This window comes from Crassostrea angulata, chromosome 6, assembly GCF_025612915.1.
Source record: "Crassostrea angulata isolate pt1a10 chromosome 6, ASM2561291v2, whole genome shotgun sequence".
Classification (NCBI taxonomy): Eukaryota; Metazoa; Mollusca; class Bivalvia; order Ostreida; family Ostreidae; genus Magallana; species Magallana angulata.
Window position 1 is genome coordinate 26304358 of NC_069116.1, and position 13166 is coordinate 26317523.

Here is a 13166-nt window from a genome sequence, read left to right on the forward strand (position 1 = left end):
CATACTGCGGTTCAAATGTATCTGAGTTTGCATAAAAATCATGATGTAACACTAAACTTACATGTACATCTTCCTGTTTTGTAGATCCAAAACATGTTTTTTTTTTAAATAAAATAAAATAAAATATCTTCTTTTGGTAATTATATGATATTTTTAATACAACATACGCATTTGCTTGATTTGTATTTTGAGGGAAATGTCGGCTGGTATTATACCAGTCCATTGTCATATATAAACATTTTAAATAATAGCAAATGTAGTTAATAATACAAGTTTGTGCTTTACTGAAAATGTATTCGGAAAATATATCTTGTTATCTATAGTTTTGCTGGCATTGATACAGTTTACAAACATTGCAGATTAATTTAAGTCCAGCCTTTTATATCAGTCGCCTTTAGAAAAAATTTAGACAGAGGAAGTGAAATCTTTAGAACACAGTATTACCTTTTGTTTGGTTAATTGTACTACCGTTGATTGTGCAACCTTCTACGGAATCGCAATATTCATCTGCAGAATTGTTACAAACATGGTAACATCCCTGACCATAGGTATTATCTAAGCACCGTACAGAACAGTTACAGCCATAACTACGCAAGCTGAAATTATTTTATTGGTATCTAAATAAATGCCTCTAAACTGCATTCGATTGGGTGTCAAATAGTTAAATAATTAAAACTTCGCAGCCCTGAGATCCTATCATAAAGTTGGCTTGACAGGAATTTGGCCTGTTTGGGATGATGAAGAGTGAAACAGAATTTTAAGCTTATTATAACTTTTCATCTTTCAAACTCATCTTAGATGATTATAGCAAAATTAAATTTCATACCCAATGTTAGAATATGAACAGGTGCCTATTCTACGGAAGCGTATCGGGCCCTTGTTATGTTAAAACTTATACATTATCATGCTTTTTTATCGTCTTATCAACATCTAAACTATCATGTCGTTTTAATTATGCAAATATTTCGCATTGCATCAAGGTGAGTTATAATAATTAAAATCACCATTTTGTAATTGATCAGCTTTTTGATATCTGCTATATCGATTTTACAAAATACGTAGTTAAAAATAATATTTTAAGAGTGAGTTTTAGTTATATCGAGAAAGAAATGTAGACATAGAACAATGTAATGTATACATTATAGGTATATAGACATAAATATGTTTTAATTTCTTGAAAACATATTCCAAAAAATATTGTTATCGAACGAAGAAAAGACAACGCCCATGCTATCAATTCATGCACAATATTATTTAAAAGCAAATTCAATTATTGTATATTTTGTTTCGACGCTTTGGTAAATAATTTTTTGGTGGTGGGGGTGGAAGGGGAAATATAATATGTGTAAGTAAAGGGCCCATGTAGTTTTCGTGTTCAATTACATGTATCTGTCTCAAACTCATATCACATGTTTATTTGACATTGACTCAAACATCTTCTATCATAAAGAACTGCTTAAATATAGATCATACAGCATGTTTCTAACTACGATAACAAATACTAATTGCAATTATTATAAAGTAATTACCAGTCCTTATTTTTTATTTAGATCAAACTGTCAATGTCAGTCTACATGTGCTGTCTACAGCTATATTCAGAATTCAGTGTGTCACTTTCAGAATTCCCACGCCCACGAAGTTCATTCGATAATATTTTCGCAATAAATTCCCTAAAAAGCATATTGATATCGACATGGCTATAAAGCATTCATTTTATTGTTCTTTGTCCAATTTTTTTATCTCAATATAAAAAGTTCACATTCATAAATCAACATTTCAAACTTCATTTTTTTTTTAAATCGAAAATGCAGATAGCAATAAAACTGGTAAAATTCAATAGGGTGATTTATATTATATAGAAATAACAAGATACAATTCAATTAATTTGCATTAAATAATAGGTCACAATACTTTATATGTTGACCATACAATAAAAAGAAGGACAATTTATAAGTTGAAACACACCAAGTGTAGGCCGCGATGCGTTTCCGTACTATTCTGGAGGGGAAAAACCAACGCACATCTGCACTAAACGTCAATTTTCCTCGATAGTTAGTGTTTAAATGAAAAACATCAAAAGGTTATTATAATAGTGACGTATTTATTATGAGTTTCTCTTCTACACCTAAGTTACGTATCTACATGAAAAACACCTACCAATCCTTCATGGATACTCCACGTGCATAAACAACACTCAATTATACACTTTTACAGTTAATCATTTCTGCTTTTTGTCGTAAATTTAATATTGACATTTTCTTCAAGTCTCACTTTAGGCTTGTTCAGTTCCATCATATCATTCTGAACAGACCATTTATCATATGTCATTTGAAATAAACAGGAATTTCCGCTTTCAAGAATGTTGCATTTAAATTAAACAAAATTACATTTTTTCCTGGAGATTTCACATGCTACAGAGTTTTAGAAAAGTGGTGTTAAACAAGGCACCATGGTATATAATATTGCTGAAAATTTAATTGTGGATTATTTGTCCATGTAAGAGCAGTTTTCCATCAACACCGAATCATCTGTATCTTCCATAATTATCTTTAATTTTTTTTCGGTATCATATATGTGTAGTGATGAGAGTGGACTACTTTTTCCCTCCTCCGCCTCGTCAATGGACAGCTGTTACAATCTGACCGATCTGTCACTGTTTGTAAAATAGGAATGAACATCGATATTTTTGTCATTGGTTCCAAGTTCTAGTACTCTTCTAGTTGATTTCGAATTTGGGTTGACTTCAATAGATTAACATGTTAAGTATATACATGAATACGTTGTGATGATTTCATCAAACATAATACTTAAAGTATATGTTTGCTATCATTATCTTGCTATAATACTATATAACTTTAATTATTAACAAAAAAAAATTCTACATAGTCTATACTTTGGCAAGGAGATATTGATCCTGATCTTCGTCTGCATACATCATCTTGAAATATCCAAGCATACACTGGTATTGCAGTCATAAATGATGGTGTTGGAGTGTTTGACAATAAAGATAAGAATTGATCTACTTAATATATTTTTGAACAAGAAATTGTGATTAAAATGTGCAGATACATCTGTAATTTATAAAGATAATTGATAAGTATAAAGTACTGTAAATTGTGTGGTTTTGTGAAAAGTAAAAAATCAATATTTACGTCGGATACAATATTTGTACAACCACTCCTCATAATATTTGTTTAAATCACTTGTACATGCATTAAACTAGGAAACAAACTACATTGGAAAGAACACCAATTGACAGAAGGCGTGTTTGTCTCATCTATTTTATATGCTATTGTGCTTAAAATAAATTATAATGATTAAGATTTTTTTAAATGAATATTTTTTCTAAAATACTTACCTTTTATTATATCTGTAGTCCTAGTATTGTTGGAACAACCAGAGTTCGTCGCCATAACAATCACAACCATGGTAGTACCCCTGACCATATGTACCAATTGGGCACTAATCTGAACAAGTATATAATTTTTGTACAATAATCGATTTACAAACTAAATCACGTTCGCATCTGTATGGACCTAATCTTAAATTGGTTTGACATGAGTACGGCCTATAAGAAGTTTTTGAACATTATGATAAAAAAGGTGATATGTATTATAAATATTTAGTTTCTTCAAATAAATTGTATCTTGTTCGCATGTATTGTTATATTCAAAATTAAGGAGGCTGGGGGTCAAAATATAATAAAATTTAAAACGATCAGATTTATTTGAAAATTTTATATGCGATTTCTGAAGCTATCAACTACTACTTGATACAGAAAAAAATTCCTTTATTTTAATATAAAATTTAATCATTTTCCATTATCTTTATATGGAGCTCTTCTTTTAAAGGAGATCATTATTGTCTAAAATGTCAGCCACCCCCAGCCCCCTTAAAAAAAACCCATTCCCCAAACCCGATATGCAAAGATGTGCGTATATATCACTTTAATACTTATCTATGCCCACATTGATCACTCATTTACAATTGCTTAAAGTTGGAGTTAAAACCAACTTTACTGTATGCTTACACAGTTACACATATTTTTTTATGCAGTGGTAGACCCAAAACGCACTACATACTTTTGCATGCAAAAAATATACTGCGTACACTCACCAGTCATTAACAAGGCACCCTCCATCGTTATGTCGCTCAGCTATCATAAGAATGACGATATTATATGACGTCATTATAACGATAGAACGATATGAAACGTAGATATATGTGGATGAAAAAGAAATCGAAGAATCCACTCATTTTCAAAAAATCGTCACCACAAAGAATACCCTGTGCAAATCACTAGCTAATTTATTCAAAGGACTGGATCGGATTCTACAGATACAATTGCTTTCATAAAATCATTTTTCGAAGCATTTTTTTCGACATGTCACAAGAATACAATTATAAGCCAAAAAAAGTATGTTCTTTGATCTTTCATTTGGTTTTGTCCATAAGAAAGTTCATACGTGTCAGCTATTTTAAACTGAGGAAGAGAACGATTCGGGTCAAACAAAATTTAATGTATGCATTGCTACTTTTTACTATATGTCCAACGGATTTTTATTAACATTCAGAATAAGATTTTTTCAATATTTAAATCAATTGAGATACATTTTAACCTTTCAAACTAAGGCCATTTTATTGATTCAACTTGCTCTGAAAACTAAATTCTGCTGATTTTAATAGCTACTGTAGCAGAAGGCGGATAGTATTATTCAAATGGTCGAGCACATTGCGCAGAGCAAAAAAAAAAATGATCACAGCTCATGATATTTTTGGAATTTTCCAACTTTTATTCACAATAGCATAAACACAAACTCAATGTATCTTTGTGATATATATATGTATATATCTACCTATACAAATCACCGATTAGGGCGGATGTGTATTTTGCACATAATAATCAAAAGTAGTGAAACTTTCAATATTATAATGATTTTTAATTACATATATGCACTAGACTCTGTTTAAGGCACATAAATTTTAAAATTAAGATTAAAGTTGCCTTTTCTGGTAGAAAAATAAATAGGGATTCTGTTTAACGTCTTAAGCAAAAAAGCATAACCTAGGTATTCATATGAATAAAGGGAAGAAAAACTGTTATCTTAATGTATTATTTTAGCGATTCCTTTGGCTTATCCTTAATCAAAGTGGAACACTGTCAATTTTGACCAGTGTACCCAATTTGAAACTAAGGCTGGCTGGAGATTCGAAATTTTCTGAACACTTTGTGACTTCTTGAAAATCTTCAGGATCACTTGATCGTTGACTATCCGATTTGGTTTCCTCGGCTGTTGTCACAACAGGAGTCAAATATCCCTGTGATATCTTACTGGTATCACTTTTAATACTTGCATCCTCTTCTTTCTTGCTGTAAAGGGATGAGGAAGGACTTGTTTTACTTTCGATGCTGTCCTCTGCCTCGTCGTAATGGACAGCTGCATACATTCTGACTGATCTATCACTTATAGTGAGATACGAATGAACATCGATGTCCTCTTCATTGGTTCCTAGTTCAAGTACCCCCTCAGTTGATTTTGCATCTGTGGTGTCATTAATAAATTAACAAGTATATTTTTTATATGTATTGTAAAATCATTTTGTTTAGTTGCAAAAAAAAAAACGACGGCATCCTAACATCCAGACATGGCTTAAACTTATTAGAACCCGACACTCTTATTGAAGCATTTGGTCAATTGCTTATATGTCATAGCTAGTTAAGAATGTCTCGGCGGTATTAATAGCACATGTCATTTCAGAATTGTAATAAGGCCCGCCTCGTCACCTGATTTAGAAGCTCTACATCAGAGCATTCAATCTAAAGTTTTTGAGATGTATCAAAACAAAACGTTAGACAAGGAAACCTATCGGTTTACAACAAATAAAAATGTCAATTTGAAATGTGGGAGTTTGTATTTGCTCCATAAAATACATAAAATAAACAAAAAAGTGCTTGATGCAGTTTTAAAAGGCCAACGCAGCCTCTGAAAAATTCCACCCCAACGGAAAATATATGTCACTACTGTGATCATTTCCTTTTGCCCATTGTTCAGAAACAGAATTCTTACATCAAAGACACGTCTGATTTTATACTAAAAATCGAATTTCTGATTGTACCTGAAAATGTCATTTTGGTTACTTATGATGTGACCAGCATGTACACCAACATGGAATTTGATGAATTACTTCATTCTGTCGAGAAAGCATATTCAGTAGCCAATTCTAGTCTAGAATTACCTCGACCTTACAGTTCTGATCTAATCTTTTTTCTCAGATGCATATTTGAAAATATTTTTTTTCGAGTTTAACGGGAAATATTACAAACTTATATGTGGAGCGATGGGGGCACGCCCGTCACCAGAAATTACAGCTATACGTATGAAAGACATAACTGATGATGGAATATCACGACCATACACAAAGGAACAAGATTCTCAGATAGCCAGCGATTAGATATTCGCTCATATATCAAACCTTCTAACAGCTTCCAATACTTGCACAGACAAATTAAAGTGCTCATAGCGTATCAGTTTTCAAGGGCCTGATTAAAGGAGAATGTACCAGACATCTGCGAAATACTAGTGATCAAGCTGTATTACTTTTTAATATTTTCAAAGATTTCAAAACTCGTCTCGAAAAAAGAGGTTTCAAACAATCCGAAATTGAACCTTTTATGCAAGGAACTCTTTCTGCAAATAGAATGGATCTTCTCAATAAACAAAGGAAGAAAAACACTAAAAAGGCTGTACCGAACGTTTTGGTGACCAAATTTAACCCATGTATTAAGGGTTAAGGAAACGACTTATGAAATACTGGGATAACATATACAACATGACGAAGTATGCAAAAAATTATTCACAATACCTCCTATGGTAGCATACAGTAAACACAAAAATATTAGTGATCTGGCCATTAGATCCAAATTAAAATCAACTGATGTTCAAAGAGATTAATTGATTTATGCATAAGGTGAACTCCTGACGAGGCGAGCCTTATTACAATTCTGAAATGACATGTGCTATTAATACTGCCGAAACACTCTTAACTAGCTATGACATATAAGCAATTGCCCAAATGCTTCATTACGAGTGTCGGGTTCTAATAAGACATGTCTGGATGTTAGGATACCGTCGTTTTCTTGCAGAAAGAATAAATGCACACCAATTAAATAGCAATAAAGTATAATTATAATACAGTAACCACTATAAACCAACTATTATTTGCTTGCGAGAAACTTTCGCGAGAATTTCGGGAGCCATGCAAAGATTTAACATTGATTGTTTTATATATATTAAAGCATAGTCTTGGCTGCAAAACGAGGCACCCAGAATAAGTAATTGACACTATTAAATCGTTAAAATAAAATCGTTGCGAATAAAAGTTGGTTTACAGCAGTTTTTTTTTATTTTAAGTTTTACTCTATTTTATCTTTTTAAAAAAGATGTACACAGTTATTTGAAATATAATTTTCAATCTTTATAAAAAAAGTTAACCAAAGCATTCAATTTAGTGCAGACAGTTTTTACACACTAAATTTCTATTCTTTGAGAATGCAACATTCTGCAGCTATATTATTGGTATGGTTTGAATATCATCGCTTATACTTACGATATTTACGCTTGTAAAACCGTTTGCTTACTCTAGAATTTAAAAGGAAAAACATATTTAAATTAAACCAATTCAGATATACGTAATAAAAAAAACAAATATATTCTTAAACAATAATAATTCGTTTAGCTATGAAATAACATGAATAACAATATTTGTAACTTTGTAAAAACGTTATAAGAGTATACCTGATGAGAATACAGGCGCATATCGGGCTGAAGACGATGACGGTCATAATGGACACGGTCAGTGACGTGGTGAATCTCTGTAGGGGAGTCACCACGGACTCCGTGGGTGGATTGTGTTGATTGGCAGAATTTGAAGTAGAAAGGGTAACTACAGACAAATGATGAAGTCATTGTAAACTTATGTGAACTAATTCAATATTAATTTCAATCAAAAAAATAATTAGTCGAATCTAAAAGCTTCTCTATTAGTTATTTGCATCTGATAGTTGGAAATTTTCATCTACGCTTGATTGTAAATGGTTCATTATTTGAATATATTATACACTAGCTGTGTATACTCAAGCCTTTACTTAATACAACTTACATGTAGCATATGGTCATACATGTAATTATGCCATAGAGAATAGACCATACAAGCAACCTCCAAACGCTTGAAGACAGACTGAATTGATGGTAATTATTATAGATTAAATATCTTTATCAATACTTATAACATTTTCAAACATAAAGCTTCATATACCCAGAAACCACTCTATATCCTATCAGTGCCAGTCTAGTGCACTGACCGCTCTAAAACCTTGCCTATAAAATTTGTTTTCAACTGTATGCGAATGACACAGCACTATTAGCTGAAACCTCAAAAAAGGATAACAAATTTGGATCAATTAAGTCATAGTTTTAACAAAGAATGGTCACGTTCTGCCAATTAAGGTAGAAAAATGTCATATTTAGTTTACAGCCTAGAACAGCTTAGACCAAGATAAAGTAAACTTTACTTCCTTTTTTCTTTGTTTTTGTTATGATAGTAAACAAAATTGAATTCTGTGCATTAGCAAATCGTTCTCTGAATAATCATCCCGGGAGAAATTAAAAGCAGAATAATTTGAAAACAAACTTAATAAGTTCATTATGTAAAATTTAATTCAATGTGATTTTTTAAATTTAAAAAAGTTCTTTATGGGGAATTTTAGACCATACCCAATGTTTTAGAAACTGTTGACCCATTCGTCACATTAATCTGTGTTATTAATGATAAGGCATACGATCTCAAATAGCAAAATTATGAATTTCTTCAAAGACGTTGGTTAAAAAAACTTTTAGAATTCATTTAAGTAAGTATATTCATATTACATGTTACTTCACCTTTAACAAAAGGCTTTCTTTATCTGAATTGCAGCAATGGTAGATCTCGAGTGAATATATCATACTTGCACATGACATTTTGATTGTTATAAAACTTTTAAAGTGAAAGTAAGCAGTTTCAAATTGAAATATTCGTATTTAAGGCGTAAGAGGCATGTTTGAAACTAGAAGTTAAAATATTCAACTCTTTGACATTGTCAAAAAATAACAGCTAATTTTTGAACTAACAAAAATTTACACTTCATGTTTAATTTATGCATAACTGCAAGTTATATTTTTATAAGATGTGCACCCCCTAAAAAGCAAACAAAATCAAAAACAAATTAAAAAAACACAAAACAAAATAAAAATAAACAAACAAACACTTTTACATATTTATGATTTGAACTGAAATTGCCACGGGGAAAAGTCATTCATATATCACTCAAAAGTACCCTAAGACGTTGAAACTCCCTCTGGTATTGTCAGCATGTTCACGCGTTTTATTTTATTAAATTTTTTTTTTGCCTGGATGACGTAATAATTATATTTACTATATTTACCTGTCGTTATATATGTAGTTGTATTATCTACAGTCCTACTGTTGTTGGTACAACCTACTACAGGATCACAGAATTGTTCATCAGAACAATCACAAACATGGTAACATCCCTGACCGTATGTACCATAGGGACATGGTTCTGAACAGTTACAGCCATAACTACCCGACTCGCAGGCTGTAATTAACAATACCCAGTTTCATGTAAACAAATAAACATTGTGTTGTGTATATAATCAAAGTTCCTTACATATACAGTATTTTTCTTATTATGCAATTTATTTTAACTGAAAGTTCTATACAGTTTTTAAAAGGTTAACTATTATTAATGTTAATTAACGATCCTCATGCTAAGAGTATGCTCACGTTCACATCTCTGAGGTCCTATTCTGAAGTTGGCTTGACATGAGTGCGGCCTAGGCAACAAAAATGTAGGAATTAATTATTTAGTTAATGCAAATGCTATCTTTCAGTCTGTTTTAAAGAAACAAGGATGAGTTAATTCATTGTATAATAACATAAATATATAATTATTTATTAGGTAGGTACCAGATTATTGCACTGATTATGTGTAAATTATTTTGATTAAAATGTTTCATTGTTGCATAATAATTTATTAACATTCCATTTGAAATATTGTTTTATCTTTAAAAACTATTTTTTTTGGGGGGGGGGGGGGGTGGTTAGACTCCAAAATCAAAACCAAGATTTCTGACCAAGGATATTTGACTGTAAGTATATGACCCCTCTTCTCAAAACTTTGAACAAACAACCCCCATAAAAGTTTTATCTTAGTATTTTAATTATTTGCGTAAGCGGGCCCAGGAGGGGGCGTCAATATAGTAACCACCATTTGTTTGTATGAAACTTCAAAATGAGTGGGAAGAAGAAATTGATACTTTATTTTAGGTTCATTAGAAATAAATATATAAAGCATGAATTTATAGTAATTATTGATTTCATCGGCACATCGGTGTTTGATGCATTAAAACCATATACAATTAGATTTACTTACCAATCGTTTGCATGACATCCTCCATTGATATTACTTACATATAGTGAAAGAGCAGCTAGTATTCTAAATCGAACATTCATATTCTAGTAACAATAAAAGTTAACCAAGGTGAACTCATATCTTGAGGTAAGTATGAAATCTTTTAAGTCCCAATAGTAATATTCAATTCATATCGACTGCTTAATAACAGCTGATCATGATTAAAATTTCTGCGAATTACCGGTGACCGGCGTAATTTATTCCGGAATTTCCTTCTTCATATGTGACGGTGTTAAAAATAGCATAAAATAAATGCAGTTGATTATAAATCATGCATCTACATACATGTATTGTATTTTTTAGAATCGTAATATAAACGGGACATGGTGCACGTAGCAACCATCTACACCATAAATAATCTTTATGCTATTTCATTTATTTTCTGTTTTTTCTCTGTGTATCTTTCTTTCTCCCTCTGGGTATGTTTGTATGAGTATATATAGGTATGTAAATGGTTTCATTTTAATTGATTTCTTCCTTACAGTAAGATGAAAGTGTTATTCCTGGTAAGCTCTGCTCTTCATTTTAGCAGTTTATTACAAAAAGTACATATTAATTCGTACAAATTGTAAATAAAATGCCTAAAACATACAACTGAATCCGTTAAATCAAAAATATTTAAAACGTAAGTCAAACCACAGAAATGAATTATTATTTAAACAGTCTATATTAGAATAGGAGCAGAAATCTCCAAGATTTATAAGTTAAGTTTTCATGGAAAAGACGTACGTTTTCTATTCCTTTGACATAATTATTGATGGAATGTTAGATACGAAATAAAACCAAGGAAGATCTTTCATTTCTATTTGATAGATTACCATAAATGATTTATTTTAAGAGAATAGTTTTTAGTAGATCTAAGGTTTAATTTATAAAATTGATATAAATAATGACCACCTAGCCTCCTTAACTGTTACATGCGTTATCATTGTGTACTTATAAGAGTACTGACCAGTCGTTCACATGGCATCCTCCATCATTGCTAAGCACAGGTACTAGAAATACAGTCAAAACACAACCGTAGATCATCATATCTTACAAACAAACAGTAAGATCCTGTGTAACTAATAGGCAATTCTTTGGATTTTTTATGGTCCAATGTTCCTATTAACCTGAAATATTTTTAATTAAATGTAAAAATGTTTAATTGATCGGTGAAACTCGATCCGCGTACAAAATTGACTTCGACCGGAACTTCCTTTTTCCATCATAATTTAAACAAAAGTCAAATGAAAATAGCAATATCTTCAATTAACTACATAAGGTACTTGTAAAACACTCGGAGATATGATCGATAGTTGGTTCTATTGTTAATTTAACGATAAAAGGGAAAAATTAATTCAGACATTCAAAACAAATTAAAGTGCTCATCTTAAAAAACTAAGATTATGGCTTATGTACGCAGTTACTCTAATTAGTCCAAGATACATTAAATTAAAAGAATATTGGGGGTTTTTTTGAAGTAGAATTAGGATTTTTAACCGGTTTTTCCAAAGAAAAATCGAGTCATTGAAGTGCTGAAAATGGAGGGTGGGCGGCTGACAAAAGGGTACCCCTATTGTACGGATTACTCCTACAGTTTTCAAGATGCTTATTACTTCGATTTTGATTTCTGATAATTTAGGAAAAAATACCAGCTGTTGAACGTAGTCATTTTCTCGCAGAATATTGCATACATGGTTCCCCCTATTGTACGGATAACTCCACCTACAGTTTTCAAGATATGAAGTTGTTCTTGATTTCCCATATGATTCGATCAGATAGGCATTTTCTTTTAGCTAAGGTACTAACAAAAAGTATGTACAATTACTTACTTTTTACAGTCAGTTAATTAATTTGTTCAAAGAAAGATGTAAATATAAACAATAAAATGCTTTCTTTGATGATTCATGTGGGTTATAAAGGTAGCGATCAATACAAAAACATTATGTAATCCGCTATATAACGCGGGGTATATATGTTTCTTCTGCAATGTCACCAACATTATATCCTGCATGAATCACCGAAGAACGCATTTAATTGTTTAAATAACACAATTCCTTGACATTGTTGGCGTTCAAAGTTAGGAAACACCCAACAGCTTCAATATATTTTAACAAGTATTTGAAATTTGGATTACCAAGATCATCACAACTCATTTAAGCATTGAATCATCATTTATTTTCAAGATATAGACTCATAACATATTGAGTTTAATAAAAATCTTTATTTAAACTTTGAGTGCCCTGTCTGCTTTATGGTGCTTAAATTGAAGTAGCTTCGAATTCCACACACTTTGCATGCAAAAATATTTGGAATGTAATTACCTTACATGTGTGTGAAAAACGATATAAGTAGATATTTTAATATTCTCTAGTTAAAAAGTCTGCCATTTTTTCAATCACATAATATTGGTAGTCAAGGCATTGCATCAATGACCAAAACGTTTTGACAAACATAGATTGAGAATACTCATAATTACATTATGACTAAATTACACTGAATTATTAGGCTTAAGAAAAAAATTATAAAGTTTTATGCTAACTCATTAAAATTTTTATTTTTTTGCTTGCCTTATAAATAAAACAAATATATGAACCATTTAAATTTAACCAAAAATGTATGAGTAAGTGTTTAGGTTTTTGTAGGGAAGTTC

The 13166-nt window shown here is 31.1% G+C and overlaps 1 protein-coding gene across 1 annotated transcript; it reads right to left on the reverse strand.

The window, feature by feature from the left end:
• Positions 1-4807: 4807 nt before the first annotated feature.
• Positions 4808-10708, reverse strand: LOC128187996 (uncharacterized). The gene is made up of 6 exons (XM_052858743.1): positions 10493-10708; positions 9844-9893; positions 9482-9655; positions 7797-7944; positions 7609-7640; positions 4808-5543 (listed from the first exon to the last, which is right to left on the reverse strand). The coding sequence occupies exons 1-6, from the start codon at positions 10570-10572 to the stop codon at positions 5146-5148; spliced, it is 882 nt and encodes a 293-aa protein (XP_052714703.1). The 5' UTR covers positions 10573-10708; the 3' UTR covers positions 4808-5145.
• Between the last annotated feature and the right edge of the window lie 2458 nt (positions 10709-13166).